Source organism: Kryptolebias marmoratus, linkage group LG8 (genome assembly GCF_001649575.2).
Source record: "Kryptolebias marmoratus isolate JLee-2015 linkage group LG8, ASM164957v2, whole genome shotgun sequence".
NCBI lineage: Eukaryota > Metazoa > Chordata > Actinopteri > Cyprinodontiformes > Rivulidae > Kryptolebias > Kryptolebias marmoratus.
Window position 1 is genome coordinate 15,612,968 of NC_051437.1, and position 20,550 is coordinate 15,633,517.

Below are 20,550 nucleotides of genomic sequence, written 5' to 3' on the forward strand. Positions count from 1 at the left end.
CTAAGAAGTCACAATTCACCTGAAGTGAATATTTTTGTTTGAAAAATTAGACTGGTTATGAGCTGGATTTAGAAGGTAGAAACAGGCTAACTGAGTAAATTTTTTATAGTTTTATTGTAATGTTCTCCTGTGAAATGAGTGGGACAGTTGAGGTGTGATACTATCATTTAGCCATAAAGGGGAGTTGAAACATCGTGAGAAACAGTCCTCCCATTTTTCTTTCTTATTTATTTATGAAATGAGGGAGTGGTGTTTGCAGGTAATTAAAAATAAAAGGTTCGTTATAGTTTTCAAGGACGTAAATATGCGAGTTGTTTGCGAGGGAGAGAAGGCACGTTTTGATCATTTATTTTATTTTATTTTAGTTACATTTTTAATGCCCCTGGACAAAAAGAACTGTACTTTCAGTGTAATACAGTGCACTTCACGGTTTAACCAAGAACATGAGGAGCAATAAAACGCGAACATTTTTTTTTTTTTTTTACGACAGCAGAATCACAACAGAACACGAGTGTGCAGAGATCCACCGTTGGACGTCCGAAACAAAGAGGTTTATCCCACAGACCCGGGAACACCCATATCCCCGCCCCTTTTCAGGCAACTCGCGCAGAGATTGGTCCGTTTGGCTACACTGCCGCTCCGTGATTGGCCGGCCGCCTCGTCACTGAACGTCTGTTGTTCACGCTCGCCCGAGAGCAGAGAAGCGCCTGTGACAGTGGAGTGCTTTGATTCATGGTGTTGTGGAGTCTCATTTCTGGGGTTTTGGAGAACAATTAAAGCGAACAGACAAGAGCGCATGAAGGTACGTTCACACGGTAGGCTGAGGAAACAGCCAACGGGCGACTAGAGATACTATCTATACTTTGGATTAGCTTTTTTTGTTTTAGTGGGGGGAAAAAGGTAAAAGTACAAATAGAAGTAGGTCTCACCCAAACTGATCTTTTCTTGCACAATATGTGGCTTTGCCGTGAAACTTTAAAGCCAAATATCGGACAGAACCCGATAATAATAAATAAATCACAAATAAACAGAACAATGGTGGAGTTTGCAGGGGGTTTGTGTTGAGTTCAGCTTCATTCAAATGGGCGTGAGTTCAGTAATAGTGATGCAGTATTGATTTTTCCATTTTCACAAGAGGTAATCTATTAATGATAGCTAATGCGATGTTTTCTGGTGAGGTCTGTGGTGCCATCTTTGAACATAATGACAGTCCCCATGTGTCAGACAAAGACCCATGATGTCGGCAGGTGGATTGTGTGCTGTTCCTGAGAAAACACAACCTTTCATTATCTTCAGCTCTGACCTTATCTGAGGTATAAAAACAAACAAACAAACAAACAAACAAAAACAAACAAGAAAAATAAAACAATAAGTTGCCTCTGGTGATACTGTAGCAGGTACACATGCTGGAACATGACAGTCTCACTTTCACCCTCACTTAGTCAACAAATCCTATTAGGCGCTTTCTGCGTCTTTGCATTATATTAAAGCAAACCCATGAAATTACTCATCTTGGCTGTTTCTTGTGTGATCTCACACAGCCAGGCTGCACCATCCATTGGCGCTTCGGGGTATGCGGGCTTCACCATTCCCATGGTGTGGGTACCCCTGGAATGCTGGAAGGATTTTTCCATGGTAGCTGATTTTGTAAAGACTGGATATCGAGTGACAAATAGGAAGCCAGGCCAACAGCTAAAACGCACACTCACACTTAAATTAATATCTAAGTATGCAACCAAATGTGTGATTATAGGCAAGGCTGGGAACCACTTTGAAAATCCCAAAGAAGTTAGTAGCTTGTAAATAAAAAAAAAAAAAAGAAAACAGATCCATGCTCTGCTCTGTTATGAGTGTGTGGCTAGCCACCGAAAACACCAAGGAATTTTTTTGGGGGGGACAGAGAATGTTCTGGGACGCTTCTGTAAGAACGTAAACACTCTCGTTTTTCATTGTGAGAGGGAAGGGTTTGCTCTTAATTCAGACAAAACCCGAGCAAAGAACGACTGATTGCAGGTGTTTCCCTATGGGAGTTACTTGCCGGTTTAATTAAAAAAACAAAACAATAAAAGTTCCGTGCCTTCGCCTACGGCAGATCTAAACTCAGCTGGGCCGCTTTAGATTTAAGACCCACGTGGCAGATCGTCACAGAGATGTCTTGTGTAAGAGTCGTGCACAGTTTCAGAAAAAAAACAATGCCAAGTAACTTAATCTGGCACACTGGCACTTAATCAGAACACAGTGTGGAGCGTGAACGACAAGCTGATCATAACAGAGCCTCTGTTATCAGACTTTACAGCTCACGTCTACCTTGTTAAACACGTAATTAACACACAGGGGAGCAAACGCATTCCAAGGAACGGATCTGACGGCAACTTCATCGCTCGAAAAACTTTTGGGCTGTTCTTACAGCCTTCCAGCTAATGCCAGCTGTGTGAAGTGCGTTATGTGTGGCCTCTGTGATCCCACAGGGCCTACATGATGAATCACAGGATAAAGCCATTAAGTGCAGGATGACTAAGATGTTAAAACAAACAAACATTTTTTTAAGTGTTTGAAGAAATCAAATTTGTCTAACAACCTTAGGATTTAGAGGAACTGAACAGAGCAGACAGGCTTCAGTCCCAAAGCCAGTAAATGTGCAGATATGCTAATAGCTTCCTGTTTATAACCCTGAGCACAGCCCGGGGAGGCCACAGATGGGACCACATGTCCCATTGTAAATTACTTCTGTACAAATCAAACGATCCAATTTTCTCTGTGTCACACATAAATCCATTAATAAATCTCTAAAGCATTCCCTTTTTCTTCATTTTTAGGATTCTTCTGATGATAGTATTACATCTGTTGGCTTATTTTATGACACATTTTCCTGTCTTTCTTGCTTCAGGTGGAGAAGATGAATGTGGAGGCTCTGAGCAGAGCAGAACTGCTGACGCTCCTGAGTATTCTGGAGGGAGAACTCGAAGCTCAGGATGTAGTCATACACACCCTCAGAGTGAGTTTTCTGATAAGAAATCCCACTCTTTCTCAATAACACCAGAGCGTACATACACAAATAGAACTATTATGTGCTTAGTAATGTTTCCGCTATCTGAGCTTTCCATTTAATAAAACACCATCATCATTGCGCTATTTATTACTAAAAATGTCAGCATTACATCGGCAGAAAGTATGCGAGCGAGCTGGGAGGGGATGTGTAAACAGGAACTTGAGGAAACAGAGCTTGTGGAGACAATGGCAAAGGGCCTATTTTGGGTTCCTAAGCCTTTTATTACAACACAACAACGGTATTATTGCTGGTCAGACCAGTCTCCGGCACCGTTCCCATGTGGGTATAACCATATCGAGTGCAGACGAGTCATGCGTGGTGGTGTCTCAAATGTGTCTTGAGTGACAAACTGGTTTTTTTTTCCTCAACAAAAGTAAAACTTGGTCAAAGTCAAAGTCAGAGAGGATGAATTTTGAGCCTTTGTGGCGTGTTGTCTCGTGTGCGTACTTCAAAAACCTCGCAGCAATTGTTTGACCTGTATCAAGCTGTGTTTGGAATGCTTAAAACAGGCTATGAGAGTGATTAAAGAAGCTCCAACAGAGGAAGGCAGAGGTGACCCAGACAACTTGGGACCGCTCAGACTTCGGACAAGCTTGACTCACCAAAGTACACATTGTGAAGCACACCATTACTCAACCTCAATCTCGCCGCTGTCTAGAATTAGAGGACGTTTTCTCCAGTAATTGTCCCTTACATCCCTTATTTTGTTCTTAGCGTCTCATTCACTCGTGTTCTACTGAAAGAGTGAAGCTTTACTTCAGCAACAATGCTCCTCAGTGTGTGTGTCCAGTCCAATTAGCTTTCTCCGTGCCGCTGGCTGCTTTTTCACACTCACAACTACAGCAGCAGCTGTCCCAAGCTTGGGTGAAACTGCTCCGGCCCATGAATGCTTGACTCATTGTCTGGAGTTGTGAATCTTTGATGAGAAGAAGAAGAAGAAGAAGAAGAAGAAGAAGAAGAAGAAGAAGAAGAAGAAGAAGAAAAAAAAAGGAAAAAAGCCAACCATGACTGTTTTGTTGAAACACACAGGCCTCGTTGGGGAAGCTTATCTGGAGGGCTTTTGTGGCTGTAATCGTGAAAGAATTTCAGTGCCATGGCACCGCAGAAAGCCATAGCAACGGCACTAACTGAAATCTGAAGCATTCAGAGTTTCACTCAAAACTCAATCACGCCGCTAGGACGAGTGCACAGTTTGGTCACTTTCTTGCCTCTTGTTTTCCTTCATCTGTCTTACTCCAACCCCGACATACGCATACCTTGGTGGTCTCTATCTTTTGAGGAGGGGGTCCAGTGGAAAGATAGCTCACTGAATGGCGTCAGTTTGGAAAAATAGTTTAATTCTGCCCAGACTGACAAGCTAATGACTAGTCAGACTGGGATCAATCCAAAGTGGATTGGTGCCTTCTTACAAAGAAATCTAGTCTTCAAAAATTCTCCCCACATTAAAAAAAAGACAATATAAACCTTTACATTGTTGACAGTTTTGAATTTTACAATTATTTACATTGAATTTTATGGTTATTTGCAAGCACAGTTAGCGGCAGCTAGCTGTAGCACTTCCAGTTCAGCCTGGAATACAGTTGTTTAAAGATGAAAACAACCCACTTTGCTTTTGGGCCTGCTCAGACCAGCCATTAGTTTGTCAACTCGTTAAAATTATGCTCTATTTCTCCGAATTGAGGTTGTTCAAAGAGCTATCTACAGTAATTCAAATATTTGTCGTTCATAACTTTTTCTACAGAACCCTACTTGATGTACAGTGTTTTAGGCTCAAATCACTGACTTCCCTTGTTCCCACTGAGGGCCTGTGCAGCTTTACTGACTGGTCATTTCCAGGGCAGACTGTGTGCAGAAGAGAGCATCAGCGTTCAATAGCAAGACAATACTACGCCCCGTCTTTGTGCATTAATAGCACCTAGAAAGGTCTACTCCAGTTGTCCTTCTCTGTCTTACACACTTCACCAACTTAAAATGTTGTTCTCCTCGCAGCAGCAGGCGCTTAAGGTGCACGCGGGTTGCTCGTAACCCCGGTGTTGTATTGCTTTTAAGCCTTCACGTTACACTACGAACCCCTGAAAGCGTAGAACTCCGTTGGCGTTCCCATACAACCCGAGGTGGCGTCACTTCTGGGACTTGTCTCTACAGATTCCTGATTGTACTGCTTCCAGTTCTTAACGCTAAGAAAACAAACTAGCAGTTTTACTAGAGGGAACATTCCGGAGAACTCGCACCGAACAGTTCTTGCATTCCAAGAGGTGTGGCATATTTTTGGCTCTGACAATTGTGCTTCTCTGTTGGAGTCCGATGCTATTATTACCCTTGTTCAAATTGAGCATAGACAAAAGTTTTCTGCAGGCATTGCAACACACCTGCTCTTGAAATACTCAGTCCTCTCAGCTACTTTTAAGACATTAATTAGTGGTCTGGAATAATTATTATTGCTGTTTGACAACTGTTTACCTAAAAAAAAAGCAAGGATTATGTGTGCAAATGTTGCTTTTCTTGTCAGGAGGACTTTTTTTTGTTGTTGCTTATATGATGTCATGTCCCGTAATCCTAAAATGTTTTGTCTAATTTTGCAGACTGACGTGTTTCCTTGACTACAGAAACAATAGAGATGGGGGGGAGTGGGCTGCTCAGATAAGAGGGTGTTTTCTGCTTCTACCGAAGAGTCACAGTCCAATTTAGACTGGTTGGGGAAACAGGGGTTAGAAAAACCAAAACAACAAAAAGAAAAGCAGTCACTATAAGGAGGTCTGCCTTTAAAGCATTGTAACACCTGTAATAATGCTTTAACGCAATAGTAGGTGATGTCAACTATTTGAGGCCTTAAAAGAGGGCATTTTCAGACAACAGCGACGACTCTGATGTTTATCTGTTTTTTGGCGCTCACACAAGTTACAGCAACACTGATTGAGTAACCATGCCTTCTTCACGACAGCCTTTTTTTTTTCGCCCGAACTTCGAAACAAAGATTGATATCTATCTCCACCCTTCCCTGCTGTTTGCACTGAACAGGAGAGTATTTGTCCACCGCAAATAAAACCGAAACAATCACAGGAGCCAGGCCAGACCGAGACGACGGGCGGTCTCAGAAAATAAAAAGCTGATTTCATGTAAAAGTTTGCCCGTGTGCCGCTGCCAGCGAACCGCCTCGCAGATTAATTTTTTACCCAGTCCGAAGATAAACTAAAGTACTTCCTCGTTACACCTTGTGATAATAAATGTTATACCAAAAGCAGTGTCTGACCAAAGGCTGAGACCACCTGCTTCCTGATGATAATATTTGAGTTAAACATTACTCCGAGGGGTTTTGTTTGGTGTCTTTCTGTTATCTCAGGGGCCATCTGTGGTTAATGTGTGGGTGGGAGGTGTGGAGGATATGGCCTGAGCCCTAAACCTAATTATACTTCAAAAAGCATAAGCCAAACAGCTTGTTTTTTCTCACTCCCTCTTTGTCTTTGTCTCATTTCATTCTATTTAAAGACTCAAGCCGTGTTCACGGGTCAAGTATACAAATGGAACACATTTAAAGAATCTTACAAGTTCCTTTTTTATTCTATCAAAGTTTACACCTTCAAAGGAAGTGTGAACTTAACCTGTACACACAGAAATAAAAAAAAGTATACTTAATTGAAAATAAGTGTGCAGAGACCAATTTACATAGTTTTTCCTCACTTTCAACTTAAAACGTACCAGACTCCTCTCACAAAGCTCACCAATTGTATTCATGCTTTACTTTAGATGTGGCAATTCTGCCACTTTCCAGAGTCACAGATTAATGTCAGCGGCCGTTATCAACCTCCCCATATTTTTCCAATTTAAAATATCTCCTATTTGGCATCTGAGTCTCTAAAAAAACATCAAGGGGGAACAGAAGAAATTGCTGAACCAACGTCCCCAAAAAACTTTCCCATCTCCACGGCCTGAAATCTCGCTGACTTTAAACCAGAGTGGTTTCACTGACGGTGCGTTCAGTGTCCTGTGGAGTTCTACACTCTCAACACTAATTACTCATTAGCTTCATTCTTTCCTGTCTTGTTGAAGAATTACAGTATTTGAGTTTTATATTGTAGGTTATTATACTATATTTACTTGTGTTAAGTTAACCTTCCCCTCTTCTGACTATAAGTTTTATGGCTTCCTTTCCAGGATCTTTTTTTGAATTGAACTTAGTAAAGTGAACCGCTGCCATGAATGCATGTGTAGATTAATATCACAAGACAAAATTTAAAACTTGATCACAAAATAGACTAGAATTTTTTTCATATTCACTGATTTTGGTGTGTGTTTTGTTGTTGTGTGACTTTAATTCCTGTTTTAGTTTGCAGAATTAGTTACTTTGTCAGTCTTGCCTTCTCATTTCTTTCTCACGCCTGCTCTAGATTTGTAACCAGCACACCTGTTGTGTTCTGTCGACTCCATCTGTGTTTTATAAAGTCCTGTTGTTTTTTTTTTGTGCATTTGTAAGGTCCTATTGTTGACATCATGGTCTCCTTACGCGTATGTTTTAGTGTTTACTGTTCAATCTGCAAAAAAAAGGATTATTTTTCATCCGCAAATCACCTCTTAGGCCAACATTTTGGAGTTTGCATGCTTCATTTGTAGATTCTTTTCCAGCAACATTGGTTTCTTCAATTTGTCCAAAATTATTCATCTTGTAAGTTTACTGGTTTGTTTAAATTGAACTTAATAGATAATGCAATTTATTCTGTGACCTGTTTTAAGTAGGCATATTCACAATTTAAGCACAAAGTTGAGCTTCCAAGAAGATTTTCACGAATGACTAAGATCTGCAGTTTTGTAATCAGTGGAATAAAATCAGTCCCATTTAGAGCTGGGATTTTTGTCTGCTGAGGTCAATGTGTGACAATCATTAGAGGTTTACTCAGAAAACTGGACGCTGCGGCTGTTTTATGTGCACAGAGGCCACATTTATTCCTCGAGGCTGTAGGAACCTGACTAACAGAGGACTTTTTCAGGTGAAAGGCATCAGGTTTTTCTCTCGCACCTTGGCAGCAGGAATGCATTAGAAGGCAACGTGCTCAAGCACGTCCGTTTCAAAGGCAACGGCGTTTAAAATGCAAAAGTACACTTGTAAGTTGTTTTTGCATAATGTGTTCTTTCCCACAACTTGCTATAAGAGATATTTGTCGTCACTAGTTGGGCAGGGATGAGAGCTTTTACAGCCGACTGGATTTGCTTGTTGTGCCCTTTCATAAAGGAACACACACCCTGTCATTATGATCAGACCTATCCTGACAAAAAAAAAAAAAAAAAAAGAACACGAGCGACCAGATCCTAAGTTTGGGCCTCTGCACACACATATGCAGACAGAGCGCACGCAGCCTTTAATGGTCTATTTAAAGGTTGTGGCATGAAGACTGAGACTGTTAACAAAGAAAGCTGCAGTTTTGTCTCTGTCTAGATGAAGAAGCTTTAATGCTTTATCGTAAAAGCCTACACTGAACCTCACATTTTCCTGTTAAGGAAACAGAAACTAACACACATCTACACTAATCACTAATACTCTCTTTCACTTTTAGACTCCTACAGAGTCAGATCAGAGGACAATCCACGAGGCCACACTTTACTAAGGATTTTATACTTTGTTCATTCACAGAAAAAAAAAAATCTGCAAATGCAGCATCCTTACTTGTGCCAGAGCAAGTGAGGAAAAGACGACAGACATGCAGAATCAGACGGGGGTATTTTCCATAAAATGGCAGTGAACCAACACAAGAAAGCCAGCCTGTGCTGAGGAACAACAGGAGCTCGTGGTTTGGAGTCGCTAATGAAGACTCCATGAGGAGAAAAGTATAGGTGTCCTGAAGGCACGTGGTGTGATGTCTTTCACATGTGCTTCGAGAAGTAGGACTTTGACTCCAAGTTGACCTCGAGCGCCTCAAAGCTCAAACCAGCTAACTGTTCTGGAGCTAATGAGACCCCCTGGTGACACTGTGACCAGGACTGAGGTCAGCCAGGGCCTATCAGGTTGCAATGTGGAGCAAAGGAAAATTAGTTTAGGTTGGCTATAAGATTTGGGTTCTTGTGAGCCTTTTTTTTTTAAAGCAAATATGTTTCAGTTAATCTAGCAACTTATTAAAAGCTCTTCTGTGTGTGTGTGTGTGTGTGTGTGTGCGTGAAAGAGAGATTTAATGATTCAGTCCTTCACCCCTGCATCCCGAGGGAGGAGTTAACATCTGCCCCTTGTGGGGGTTGGACAGCAGTGCCTCACCTCTTTGTGTTTGGGTTGACAGGAACGACCATCTGCTTGAGCTCATGCTGACTACAGCACCACTGACTTCCTGAGCAAATACTGATGCACACTGTCTTCCAAACTATGTCTTGTTTGCTTATTATCGCCAGCCACCAGAAGCAGAGTGATAATGTCTGTGTGTGTGTTCATTTGTCTATAATGTTAGCAAAATGTCTCATGAATCACTAAGCAGAATTTAAGGAAGCTCTCTGAATGTATTCACTGGAATACCTCCTGGAATCCTAGCAAACATAAAATTGGCCATGGCTTAGTCAGTTTTACAGATATTTCACTCAAATTTGGTGCAGTAGTAGCTGAGAGTCATTCACAATACATGATCCAAACACTAATAGATCATGTGAGATAATTCAATATTGCAATATTTGTGCTAATGTTATTTTTAAGGTTTAACCAGAACAGCTACAACCCCTTTACCTCTCAATATAAGATTATCTAGGTCTAAAACACAAGACAGTGGGTTATAAGCATTCCTTCAAAGATTGCTAGGCCTTTAATTTCCATACATTATTTTATAACGAGCAACCATTATTTTCTTTACCCTGTGCTTAATAGTAGAAAGGAAACATCCTATCAAATATTACATGAACAAGGATTTCTGCTCAGTCAGGAACGAACGGGACATAATGAGCCCTGCTGTACTTCAAAACCTAATTACACGTGTTTTGTCGTACGCTCATCCGTCAGGCCCAACACAGGGATGCTTTCGTCCAGGAGCACTACGGACAGTATGACCTCAGCGATCCATTCCTGGCCCTGCAGCGGGACAACGAAGCCGCGGAGCGACAGAACACGCTCGCGCAGCCTCAAACGCATCTGCAGGCTCGGCCAGTGGGCCCGAACCCTCTGGCTGTGCTGAAACTGATCATGACTCACTGCAAGAGGGTGCAGGAGAGGATGATGGGACAGCTGACTGCTGCCGAGAGCAGACACAGGAGGGTAGGTGGCGAATCACACCCACGTGCAGAATTGTGTTTTGGAGAGTTGTAGTTTGGAGGTATGATCCTGCTTGTATCACAGTGGGACCCACACTTGTACAGAAAGCTAGATGGGTGTGTGAAGAACAACATGCGTGAATTAGTTTGACATTAACAACTGACAGCACACACACACACACACAGAAATAATAGGTGAGGCACTTTCTAGCTTTGCTTACAAGTGGGATGCTGCACATTTACTGTACCTCTGAATTACATTGATGTAATTTAAAGTAAAATCATTTGTTAGTGAATGAGATTAGTTTCAAGATTTGCATTTATATATATAAAAAACAAAAAACCCTAACTGTGTATTGTCTTTTGTTTTTACTATTGTCTGTGTTCTTGTTAGATGATAGCTGACCTGGAGGAGGAGAAACGGCGATACAGCCAGGACTCTGCACGGCGTGCTGATTTCACCTTCATGTTGCAAACAGAACGAGACAAAGTGCTCCAACAGGTCAGTCTGACGGGTCAAACGTACAGTCTGCCTCTGCTGTGTCTGTGTGAATTTATACTGTGTGCTCGGTTTTAGCTATGATGTAAAACTTAGTGACTGAGCAGGGAAGCATCAGTGCAGCTCCACTATGTAACTCAGTAGGGTGGAGAGGGCTTGGCCCTTTTAAATTACACACACACACACACACACACACACACACACACAAAGGCACTCTTACCGTACGCACAAGCACAGAACTGTTCCAGGGGAAACAGACGAGGAAGAGGCCATTGTTTAGTTGTCCAGCAGCCATGGGGCTTTATGGCCTCAGGAAACCCGAGATAATGGATGTCCACGTCTAATGCAAGGTCAGCTGACGCACACACACACACACACACACACACACACTGTGAGCACAGTTACACAGGGAGCTTATGTAACAGTGGGTTCCTGAGTCTCTTCCTTAGGATCTCCTGCCTTTGGTGTTTTTATGGGGCTTAAACCATGCACACAGACACACACACACAGTTGTACTTTATCACCTTCCATTTCCTTCTAATAATCATCAAAGGTTTTAATCGGTCAGCTTCTAATGACCTCATGGGAAACTGAGGTTTCCATTAACTTTGCTCGCCAGCAAAATGTTCTTTTCCAAGGTGCAATGTGAGCAGTGTCCCCTTTCTGTGTCTTCTCTGACACTTAAACAACACGTAGTTTCTTTTTTCCTGCCTCTTTAGGATTCAGGTGGACCTAAATTACAGCAAGTGCGGTTTATTATGGGCTGCCAAATTCAAATAGTGGATACAGAAACAAGAGGCATTTAGTCATTGTGAGCATCAATTCATTGTTTTGTATGTTTAGCAATTAATTCTGTTGGTGTCTAATCAAGTTCAAATCTAGAATTTTTTTTTTCTTAATTCATAACGCCCACCACCTTTCATGCCAGACTTCTAAACTCAGATCATCTTATTGTGACAAATGATTGACTTGTAGCCAATTGGGTCAAACCTTGAAAATAACTTTTTGCTCTGTCTCATGTAATACGGCAAGATGTCACGTTCAGAGTGTGTGCTGCGAAGGACTCTCAGTTGCCACCACGTCAAATTTTAGCACAATATCTGTAAAACTGATCGAGCTGTAGCCAGATGTGCCTGTGTTGGCTAAAGTTGATTAGCTGGTGGGTGGCGTCCATATTGAATTGGATTGACTTTAAAAGTTAATCAATTATAGATGTACATCCAGTGCTTATTTCCTGAAGATTTCATCAAAATTCATCCAGTGGTTCATGAGATATTTTGGTAAGAGACAGTCACATATACACAGACTCGGGCAAAAAACATTATTGGCCACCTTTTGCTGTTTGGGGGCGGGTGATTATTTTGTTATTTTGTCAATTTTTTAAAGACACCTGTTGGAATTGGATTAATTTAAGAAGTTGAAATCATATCACAAAGCTGATATGTTTTCAGAAATGGGAAAAAAAAACTTAAACTGTGCAATGCTGCCTCCTTGTGGTTAAAAATGGAAGCACTTCCTCACCTTGATGCATTTCTTTTTTTGGTTATGTTCTAGCTGGAGGTGGAGCGCGCAACAGTGCAGAGGTTGGAGAAGGAACAAGCTCAGGTGGTGAGCAAGGTGGAGGAGTCGCTGTCCCAGCAGAAGCAGCTCTCCTCAAACCTGACCCTGGAGCTGCAGAAGGCCAGCAGCCAGGCTCAGGAGGAGGCCCAGAAGGTCTCCAAGCTCCACGCGCTGCTGCAAGAAGAGACGAGCGCTCGTGAGAAACTCCAGGCCGTCCTCGAGAACGAGAGGAGCAGGGCGGCCCAGCTGGAGGCTCGCTCGGCAGGGCAGCTGGCAGAGTTCGACGCAGAACGAGAGCGGATGAAAGCCAGACTCGGAGCAGAGGAGGAGAGGAGCGGGGAGCTGACAAAGCAAGTGGAGGAGCTGAAAAAGAGCTTGGCTGAAAGTCAAGGTTTGAAAAAAGAGGCAAAGCAAGCTGTGACGGAGACGAACACGTCCCCAGTGATGATGTCCACCTCTGTTCAGACTGAGCCAGATGGAAAGATAAATGTTGCCCCTAAATCCACCCTGGGGTCAAAGGTCAATGGCCTTAACGCTCATAAAGAGACAGACTCGTCAGCGCACGAGGGGAGAGGAGCAGAAAATGGAGTGGAAAATGGAAGTGCAGCACCTCCGTATTCACCTCTTCACCTCCCCCCTCACTCCCCCTCCAGCACGGCGTCATCCTCCCTCTCCTGCTCCCCCGTCACCTCTCCAGTTCTGGCCAAGCGTTTGGGCAGTCCGAGCTTCCTTCAGTCCGCCTACCAGGCCGGAGTCAACCAGCGCTTCCAGGCCGCCCGGCACAAGTTCCAGACCCAGGCCGAGTTGGAGCAGCAGCAGCATGGCGGCCCCCTCTCCCCCAGGGACCTCTCCCCGACCACCTGCTCCACCCCTCCGCCGGAGCACAGTTCAGCCAAGCAGCTGGCCCGCAGCACCGTCACTCAGGTGCTGTCCCGCTTTACCGGCCAGCAGGCCGGAGGCAAGCTGTCACCAATCAGCAGCTCTCCGTTCGGAACGGACTACCGCAATCTAGCATCTCCTACGGGGGCGAGGTCCCCTTCTTCGGGGCCGCTGTCTCCGGGGTTCCGCTCCCCTCTCACTCCCCGCTCAGAGAGGACCCACCCTCTACTCGCAGCCAACAAAAGGCCGGGCATGATGAGCCCAACTCCGGGCTCACCGAGTCACTCCGCTCGGACCAGCCTCTTCCCAGAGCTGACGGGGAACTGCGGACACGGCAACAACGGGAAGGAGGGAGCCACGGAATCGGACCTGGTTTTATCCTCCAGTAGTTAATGACCAATTTATGCAAACTAACTGCTAAACAAGCGAGGGAAAAAAAAATCAACCGCTACTGTAATTCCCCATCTTCAAACCACCTAAAAATCATCAATCAAGACACTTCAGTGTTGGAACAGATGTAGTTTCCTGCACCCCTACCTCTATACCAAACCTGAGAAACTATCAGAAAAGAACTATTTAAAAATATATTCTGGATTCTTTTATTAGATTTAATATCTTACTTTAACACTGCTGTTTTATGTAGAATTACTAAGTTGATTTTTTTTTTTTAGAATTTAAGTATTTATGAGTCGTTTTCCATCTAATAATGTTTGAAAACGACATGTAGAAAAGAAGCAGATCTGTTAATTGTTCTTTTCCTCTTACGGAAGAAAAGCTAAGGTGAGTTTATCGTAGAGCAGTTGTTTTTCTGGTCACCGAACGCTCAACCTGTCGGTCCGGTCCCAGTAAAAACAGACTGTTCAAACCCACAGGGCAAGAAAAGAGCTGGAGCGTGGGGCAAAGCAAATACGTTGCTACTGTTTTACACAAAAAAAAAAAAAAAAGGTTTAACTTTTTGTCTGATGAGTCCTTATGCAATTTTTATGGAGATGGACTCCAGAAATACTGTTCTGCTGTAAATATGTTCAGTTTTGTGCATTTCCTTTTAACGAACGTCGCATGCACGTGCCGTCATGAAATCACTGAGTCTCGTCTTGAAAAGGGAAAGAACATTTTGCACTACATTGCTGTCACTTGCTTTTTTTTTTTTTTTACTCAGAAATGCTTGATTTCTATTTCAAATAAATCAAACAATACTACACTGTCATGTTTTCTAATAAAAATGAATAAATAAACAAGTGATTCATAATTTTGAACATACTGACCAATAAAATTTTAAGATTTCTACTGTAAATGTGACACATCTGTCCAATTATTTACACATATCGTCTCTTCTGGTAATAGTGGGGTTTAGTATTTAACTTTTGATTTTATGACAAATAATTAAAGCTAGTTTATGAATCCATTCATGCGCACATTCCCTTTCCTATTATAAGGGCTTTATCAAACCTGCCAAAGCTTTAAAGAGTGGTTTGTACAGTTCGGTTTTGAACCTTCTAATAGAAACAAGGCTCGTGGAAGGCTCTAAATCCCACAGCCGAGAAGGAAAATACACAATCCAGCCAAGATGTCCAGTCCATTTATTTGAACAGAATGGGGCAGTACAGTCTTGAAGTTTTTTAACTGATCGGCACACAGCTGTAGTACACTGTAAGGGTTGAACACAGCACATAGCACAGCTAACAAGTAACTGACCCAGAGTCAGCCTGCTCAGAAGTCATGTAATAGAGAACGCCGTGGCCTGACAGGAGTAACGTTACATTTACAGTAAATGATCTCGCCATGTGGCAGCTGCTTTGCATTCTCTTGGCATCGATTATTACACAGTTTGTTACAGTTAAGAGTGCAATAATCTAAGACTCCGACAAAGAAAAGAAAAGAAAAAGAAGCATATTAAATTAGGAATTTACACACATGAGCGGGAGGATGGTGTTCTTTACCATAGGAAAGAGATTTTGGCAAATAAATTCGGATTAATATGACAATGTTTTCCTTTTATGCAAAGGAAAAGCTGTACAGTGATGCGGATGTTGCCAAAGGAAGCGAACGGAGAATGGATCATGGATGCAGCAGCTCTGAGGTGGCTTCAGCTTCAGTTTTGTCATCACAACTTGCACGAATGGAAAGACATCAGTGGAGCTCTCTCCCTCAGACCCGACAGATGCAGACAAACATGCCGGAGCAGGAGCACTTGTATGACAGGGCCATGTCAAGGATTGTGCTGTTCTTAAATTGTATCAGTTATATATATATGTGTTCCTCACCAAGAAAGAAGGCGTTTTGTTATTAATCAAAATGTAATATGACTACTAATTGTTTTCCTAATATTATCATGACTTCAGAAGTAGACTTGATTTCCAGATTCACAATAGATGGCAACTACAATGTCCAAAAAAAAAAAAAAAAAAAAAAAAAAAAAAAAAAAAAAAAAAAAAAAAAAAAAAAAAAAAAAAAAAATCCTTGGTTTGTGATGGTGTGCTTGATTCCTGTCATCAGCTGCTTTGTGCCCTGGGTGCTGAGAGCAGCGGCTTGTCCACAGCTCCACATCAGTTTGAATAAGACAAAAATATTGGAACTTCTCAACCTGAACTTAACTTAGATGGTTCTGTGATTCCTTAAACAGTGGAAGATTTTTTGTTTGTTTGTTTTCAACTCCAAATGAATCAGTCCCTAAGCACAGCCCTGCACAATGTCCCAACACAGCTCACACACCCAAAAATAACCTATCTCCAAACCATTTTTTTTTCACAACTGCACTTTCCATTCAGCAAACACACCTGTCCCTAACACTCAGCAAATCTTGCGTTACATTTTTTATTATTATTATTATTATTTCCTTGCCTCATATTGATATAGTTATGCTTTGGTTAGTCCTTGAGCATATATAGATGGGTTGTAGGCCCATGAGAGTGTTTGTCTTCCTGGTCGGTCTCTGACCCTCCTCTAGGCGTTCTGCATCTCTTTGCCAATTTTGTAACTTAAGATCTTATTCCAGTCGATCTTGGTGCGTGTGACAGGCAGCTGGCGACGCAGGGCCTTAAAGGTCGTATCAGACATGGTCTGGTAGTTCTCATTGATCGCAGTCTAAGGGCAAGGAATGGAGGAAAACAAAATAACGGACAACTGTTTTTTTTTAGATAAAATGTCTCGGTATTTATGTAATATCAATTGTATAACAATAAAACCAGCCAAAGTTGATTTACCTAACACTTGGTAAGGAACGGGGAGCTTACCTGGTAATCATTTTCTGCATTCTCAATAATGTCAACAAATTCCTTAGCTGTCTGCATTTCATTCTATGAAAAACAAACACAAAATGATCATTTTAGACCATACAACCTTTTAGACTACGCAACTGTCGTACAAACTTTGCTGACAGGCTATGCAAGTAATGTATTGTACTTACAGTCACAGGTACTGAATCTTCTATCTCCTTATGGCTAACCAGCTGCACATTCCCATCTTCATAATAGTGCACCTAAACAATAAAAGACAAAAGAAGTTTAGAAAAATATTTCTGATTTATTTATCTTTGACTGGTGAGGGGATAAAGAAATCCCTTTACTTTATAAATCTGAACATAAATCAGGAAGAGGGTGTGCCCAGCTTGAACGTGCTGAATAAAAGAGAAATTATCCTCCTTATAAGACCGAGAGCTGAGCTGTGAGAAGGCTGCTACGTCTTCTTAGTTTACTGGAAATATCCTACAAAAGGTTTTGGACAATCTTGGACGTGTGCTTCCTGTTTTTATCCTAATGGAACATAATGACCTAAACTGAGGGTGAACTCCAATTTTCCAATGTTATCCTTCTAAATGTAAATTAACCCTATGAAGCACCTAAACCATCTGGTCGCATTATGCTACCACTTGAATAATTTATGACTAGATGGAATTTTAAGATGAGAGACCTCCACTTTAATTTCACGTCGCCTAGATGCCCTGATTTTGGTTTTCATCTGAACAAACAGAGTCAGTCAAGTCTAACAGGGTTAAGGTTTGGTCCCAAAGCTCAAAAGAATTTAAGAGTTTAAACTATTTGGTCCCCACATTTTTTTATATACGTTATTGAAATCCAAAATATAAAAAATGTCAGTCTTTACATTGATATATGTTTTACAATTAACTTACCAATGAATACAAATTGAGAAAAATGTTCCAAATCTCCGTATGGGTTACTTATTTTGTCATTTCTTTTCAAAATAAATGTGCACACTGACCTGGATTTTCAATACTCCAACCACATGAGCAGTGGACTGACCAAGGGTGAGCTTCCACTCCGACCTACAGCGGCCATTCCTGTGGTGGAGAAAGAAAAAAAGAGATTTAGAAGATCTAAGATATCTATTATTATCAGGTGTACAGTACATGTTTACATATAATCAGATGTAATTGTAAACAGCTGTTTGGAGGGACGACACCATACCAGAAGTTTTTGGGTTGAAACTGATGGCCCTCAATGCAGGCTATAATTGTCTGCTGACCATCAACGGTCTTCTCATAAACCTGCAACACACCAATATTAAATCCATGGTTAAGAGGCAGTCAGTGATGCTTAACTTTCAAGCTGCCAAATGCTTTTGTTTTCCGCACCGTACAGACTCCTGTAGGGTAGTGCTCTTTGACATAGGCACTGAGGGCAGTGTCGCAGGCGTCTCTCCATCTTCTCAGAGCCCCGTCTCCTTCATAAGGCTGCACTTCGCTGACCTCTTTTCTTAAGTGGTCAAACTGGAAGGACAACTGGTTACGGGGGTCCAGGAAACGTCCCTGACCCAAGTCACCATGCTCTGTGATCAGAACCTGCAGAGGAGAGACAAAAATCGACTGAAGACTCTTGACTTGCAGCTTGGCTTCTTTTTTTTTTGAAACAAGACTAAGAAAGGAAAACCTACCGGTTCTTCATATCCTTCAAGTTTGGCAGGAGTAAACTGATCCATGTTGTACTGGGCAAACGAGCTGAAAGAAAAAAAATTCCAAGTTGGAGAAAAGGCAGAAGACGTTCAAAACATCAAAACGCTTTTAAAATACATTTTAAAATGAGCACTATAAAGATGCGTTATTGTGGCCTACACAACAATAAACAGACAAAATGTTTCAGTGCAAATTGTGAAAATCTGCATTTCTGATGCAAGTCAAATATTACTTACTGAGAAGCCCCCTCTCTAAGAAGGTTGTCATTATTGAGAAGAAGCCGCACATCTAGTAAGAAAAAAAGAAATCATCATTTGCACAGTGCAACAAAATCCAATAACCTGAGTCCTGATTAGGGCTGTTTTTCCTTGATTGGTACTGCATCACTGAGGACACCTCGACACCCAGAAAGTCTTTTAAGTTAGATGTGAAACAACATGACGAAACACCTGTGTGGAGTAGAAGCTAGAAACATTAAGCAACCCCAGCACTGGCATCATCTAACACACAGCACTATCTGCACCGTATAAAGTTTGCCATGAGCAACAAATGCATTTTATCTGATTTAATTGGCTTGGTTAAACACAGTCCTTACATGGGTTTTCCTTGAAAAGGAGATGTTAATCTCAGTGGACTCCCTGGTTAAATAAAGATTAAGTAAATTTGCCCAGTCCTATTAGTTCAGTCTCAAAGTACACAGAGCTGACTACTTATTTATTCAAAGACCTTCAGTACTGAATGACCCGTACTTCAGTGAATCTCAAACCTTAGAGCGTATAAAGGATGCAATCAGATGTGCCCGTGTCCTTATTAGTGCTACTGCGAGAACTATTAAAAAGCTACGGATGATATGAGGAGTTTAATAACATGATGGATTACAAATGCATTGAATTAAAGAAAAGCAATACAAGGTTGTAGGAAAATCGAGCTTAGAATTAAGACTCGGTATTGGCATAGTCAGTATTAAAAGGCAGACTGGTATCACAGATTAAAATCTTGACTAGAATATCCTCAATTTCTTACCATTGAAGACCTCATTAAACTCTCCAGGAGGAGCATGGGTGACAAAGTTGGCCGCTATGCGGACCTGTAGAAGCAAATTAAATGCAACCAATTAATGCTGTCATTATTTAACTAACACAAGACCTGGCTAGCATGCCTGACAGCAGACACTACTCATTAAATAAAACAAACATATATTCAAAATCAAGTTTCCCATCATAAAGTTTCAATGAGTTCTGGCACAAAACTTGGCTCTCTGCTCTGACCTTTCCCTCTGATTAGGTTGCAAGCCATGAGATCGTATCTCTATTGGCTCATGCAGGTAACAAAGAGACTTGATTATGAAACATGCCGATATGTTTGACAAAAAGCATACTGATCTAGAAAAGGCTAATTAACTCACTGATCGGTTGTTGTCAAATAGCTGTGCATGAGAGTATTACTTATTAGAATGTAACTTCTAACTTCAGTTTTAAGATTTCAGGAAATTGACTACAATTACAGAATTGCTCCTGTTGTGTAACTTGTACAGAGTAGATACTAAATGAGAAGTAGCTTGTCTGAACAGGAACAATAAGGCTTTATATGGTGTCAATTGTCCCTTTACTTCTCCATACAAGGTCAACGAACTAGAACAACCATCCCTTGATGCTATCAGGGGAATGTTGACTTTCTTGCTTCTTGGTATTTATATGATTTATCTGTATTCACTTACGTGGCAGGGAGACAGTTTAGTGTCTTATTTTTTACTTTTGTGAACTTTGCTGCCACACAGTGCTGTGGTAAACCGTCACTGGTTCAATGCAGTGTCACTACGAATCTCCAACTAAACTGAAGGCTCATGATATACTGATTCCAGGTCGAGGAAACTATTTGAGCTGCAACCGAATCTGTTTGACCCAGAAAAGCAAAGTAACGTTAGCGGCTAATGTTAGCCAACATTTCGAGAGGGGGAAACTTGCCGCTCAGTGTAATTCCCAAACAAACATTACAATGCAGCTTAAATGCATCTTTTAAACTATTAACAAGTGACCACGGCATCCAGTGAGTGATCAAAGTCTCCCAACATTTGATATCGCCGCCGTTAACCAACTGGGCTACTGAGCTAGTTAGCTAATGGTAGCTTAAACACAAGTTTATCATCTGGGTAGACCACCAAAATCTGGTACTATCTTTTCAGTTATTAATATTTACTGCACGCAAACATAAAACACAAATACCCCAGTACAAATACGACATTTTTTTAATGAACAAAGACTTCAAACCTTCTCTTCATCTGACAGCGGCTCCTCAAAGTCAGCCATCTTGGCTCTGTGTGATCCCACCTACTCCAGCTGACTGAGAGAGATCCGCTGCTGCGAGCGCGACTGTCATTCACAAACACAAAGTTGTTGTTTTTTTTTTAATACCGTGTGCAAATACATATTTGTGTGCATTTCA

General features: G+C 41.6%; 2 protein-coding genes across 2 annotated transcripts; one reads left to right on the forward strand and one right to left on the reverse strand.

Annotated features, from left to right (window-relative positions):
• The first annotated feature begins 526 nt into the window (after nucleotides 1-526).
• cttnbp2nlb (CTTNBP2 N-terminal like b) lies at nucleotides 527-14,209 on the forward strand. The gene is made up of 5 exons (XM_017415176.3): nucleotides 527-802; nucleotides 2,888-2,995; nucleotides 10,014-10,265; nucleotides 10,656-10,763; nucleotides 12,315-14,209. The coding sequence occupies exons 1-5, from the start codon at nucleotides 797-799 to the stop codon at nucleotides 13,590-13,592; spliced, it is 1,752 nt and encodes a 583-aa protein (XP_017270665.1). The 5' UTR covers nucleotides 527-796; the 3' UTR covers nucleotides 13,593-14,209.
• A 552-nt stretch (nucleotides 14,210-14,761) lies between these two features.
• Nucleotides 14,762-20,501, reverse strand: capza1b (capping actin protein of muscle Z-line subunit alpha 1b). Its single transcript, XM_017414931.3, has 10 exons — nucleotides 20,376-20,501; nucleotides 19,132-19,195; nucleotides 18,345-18,396; nucleotides 18,090-18,153; nucleotides 17,791-17,997; nucleotides 17,624-17,703; nucleotides 17,418-17,496; nucleotides 16,606-16,677; nucleotides 16,433-16,495; nucleotides 14,762-16,283 (listed from the first exon to the last, which is right to left on the reverse strand). The coding sequence occupies exons 1-10, from the start codon at nucleotides 20,412-20,414 to the stop codon at nucleotides 16,143-16,145; spliced, it is 861 nt and encodes a 286-aa protein (XP_017270420.1). The 5' UTR covers nucleotides 20,415-20,501; the 3' UTR covers nucleotides 14,762-16,142.
• Nucleotides 20,502-20,550: the final 49 nt, after the last annotated feature.

Bases quoted from the DNA above. Each gene is read 5' to 3' on its own strand.
- cttnbp2nlb (XM_017415176.3), top strand. The intron at 2,996-10,013 runs GTGAGTTTTCTG...CTCATCCGTCAG, and splicing joins TAGTCATACACACCCTCAGA to GCCCAACACAGGGATGCTTT. The intron at 10,266-10,655 runs GTAGGTGGCGAA...TGTTCTTGTTAG, and splicing joins CCGAGAGCAGACACAGGAGG to ATGATAGCTGACCTGGAGGA.
- capza1b (XM_017414931.3), bottom strand. From the start codon at position 20,414: ATGGCTGACTTTGAGGAGCCGCTGTCAGATGAAGAGAAG. The intron at 17,998-18,089 runs GTAGGTTTTCCT...TCTCCTCTGCAG, and splicing joins TTGAAGGATATGAAGAACCG to GTTCTGATCACAGAGCATGG. The intron at 16,678-17,417 runs GTCAGTGTGCAC...TTTATTGTTTAG, and splicing joins TTGGAGTATTGAAAATCCAG to GTGCACTATTATGAAGATGG.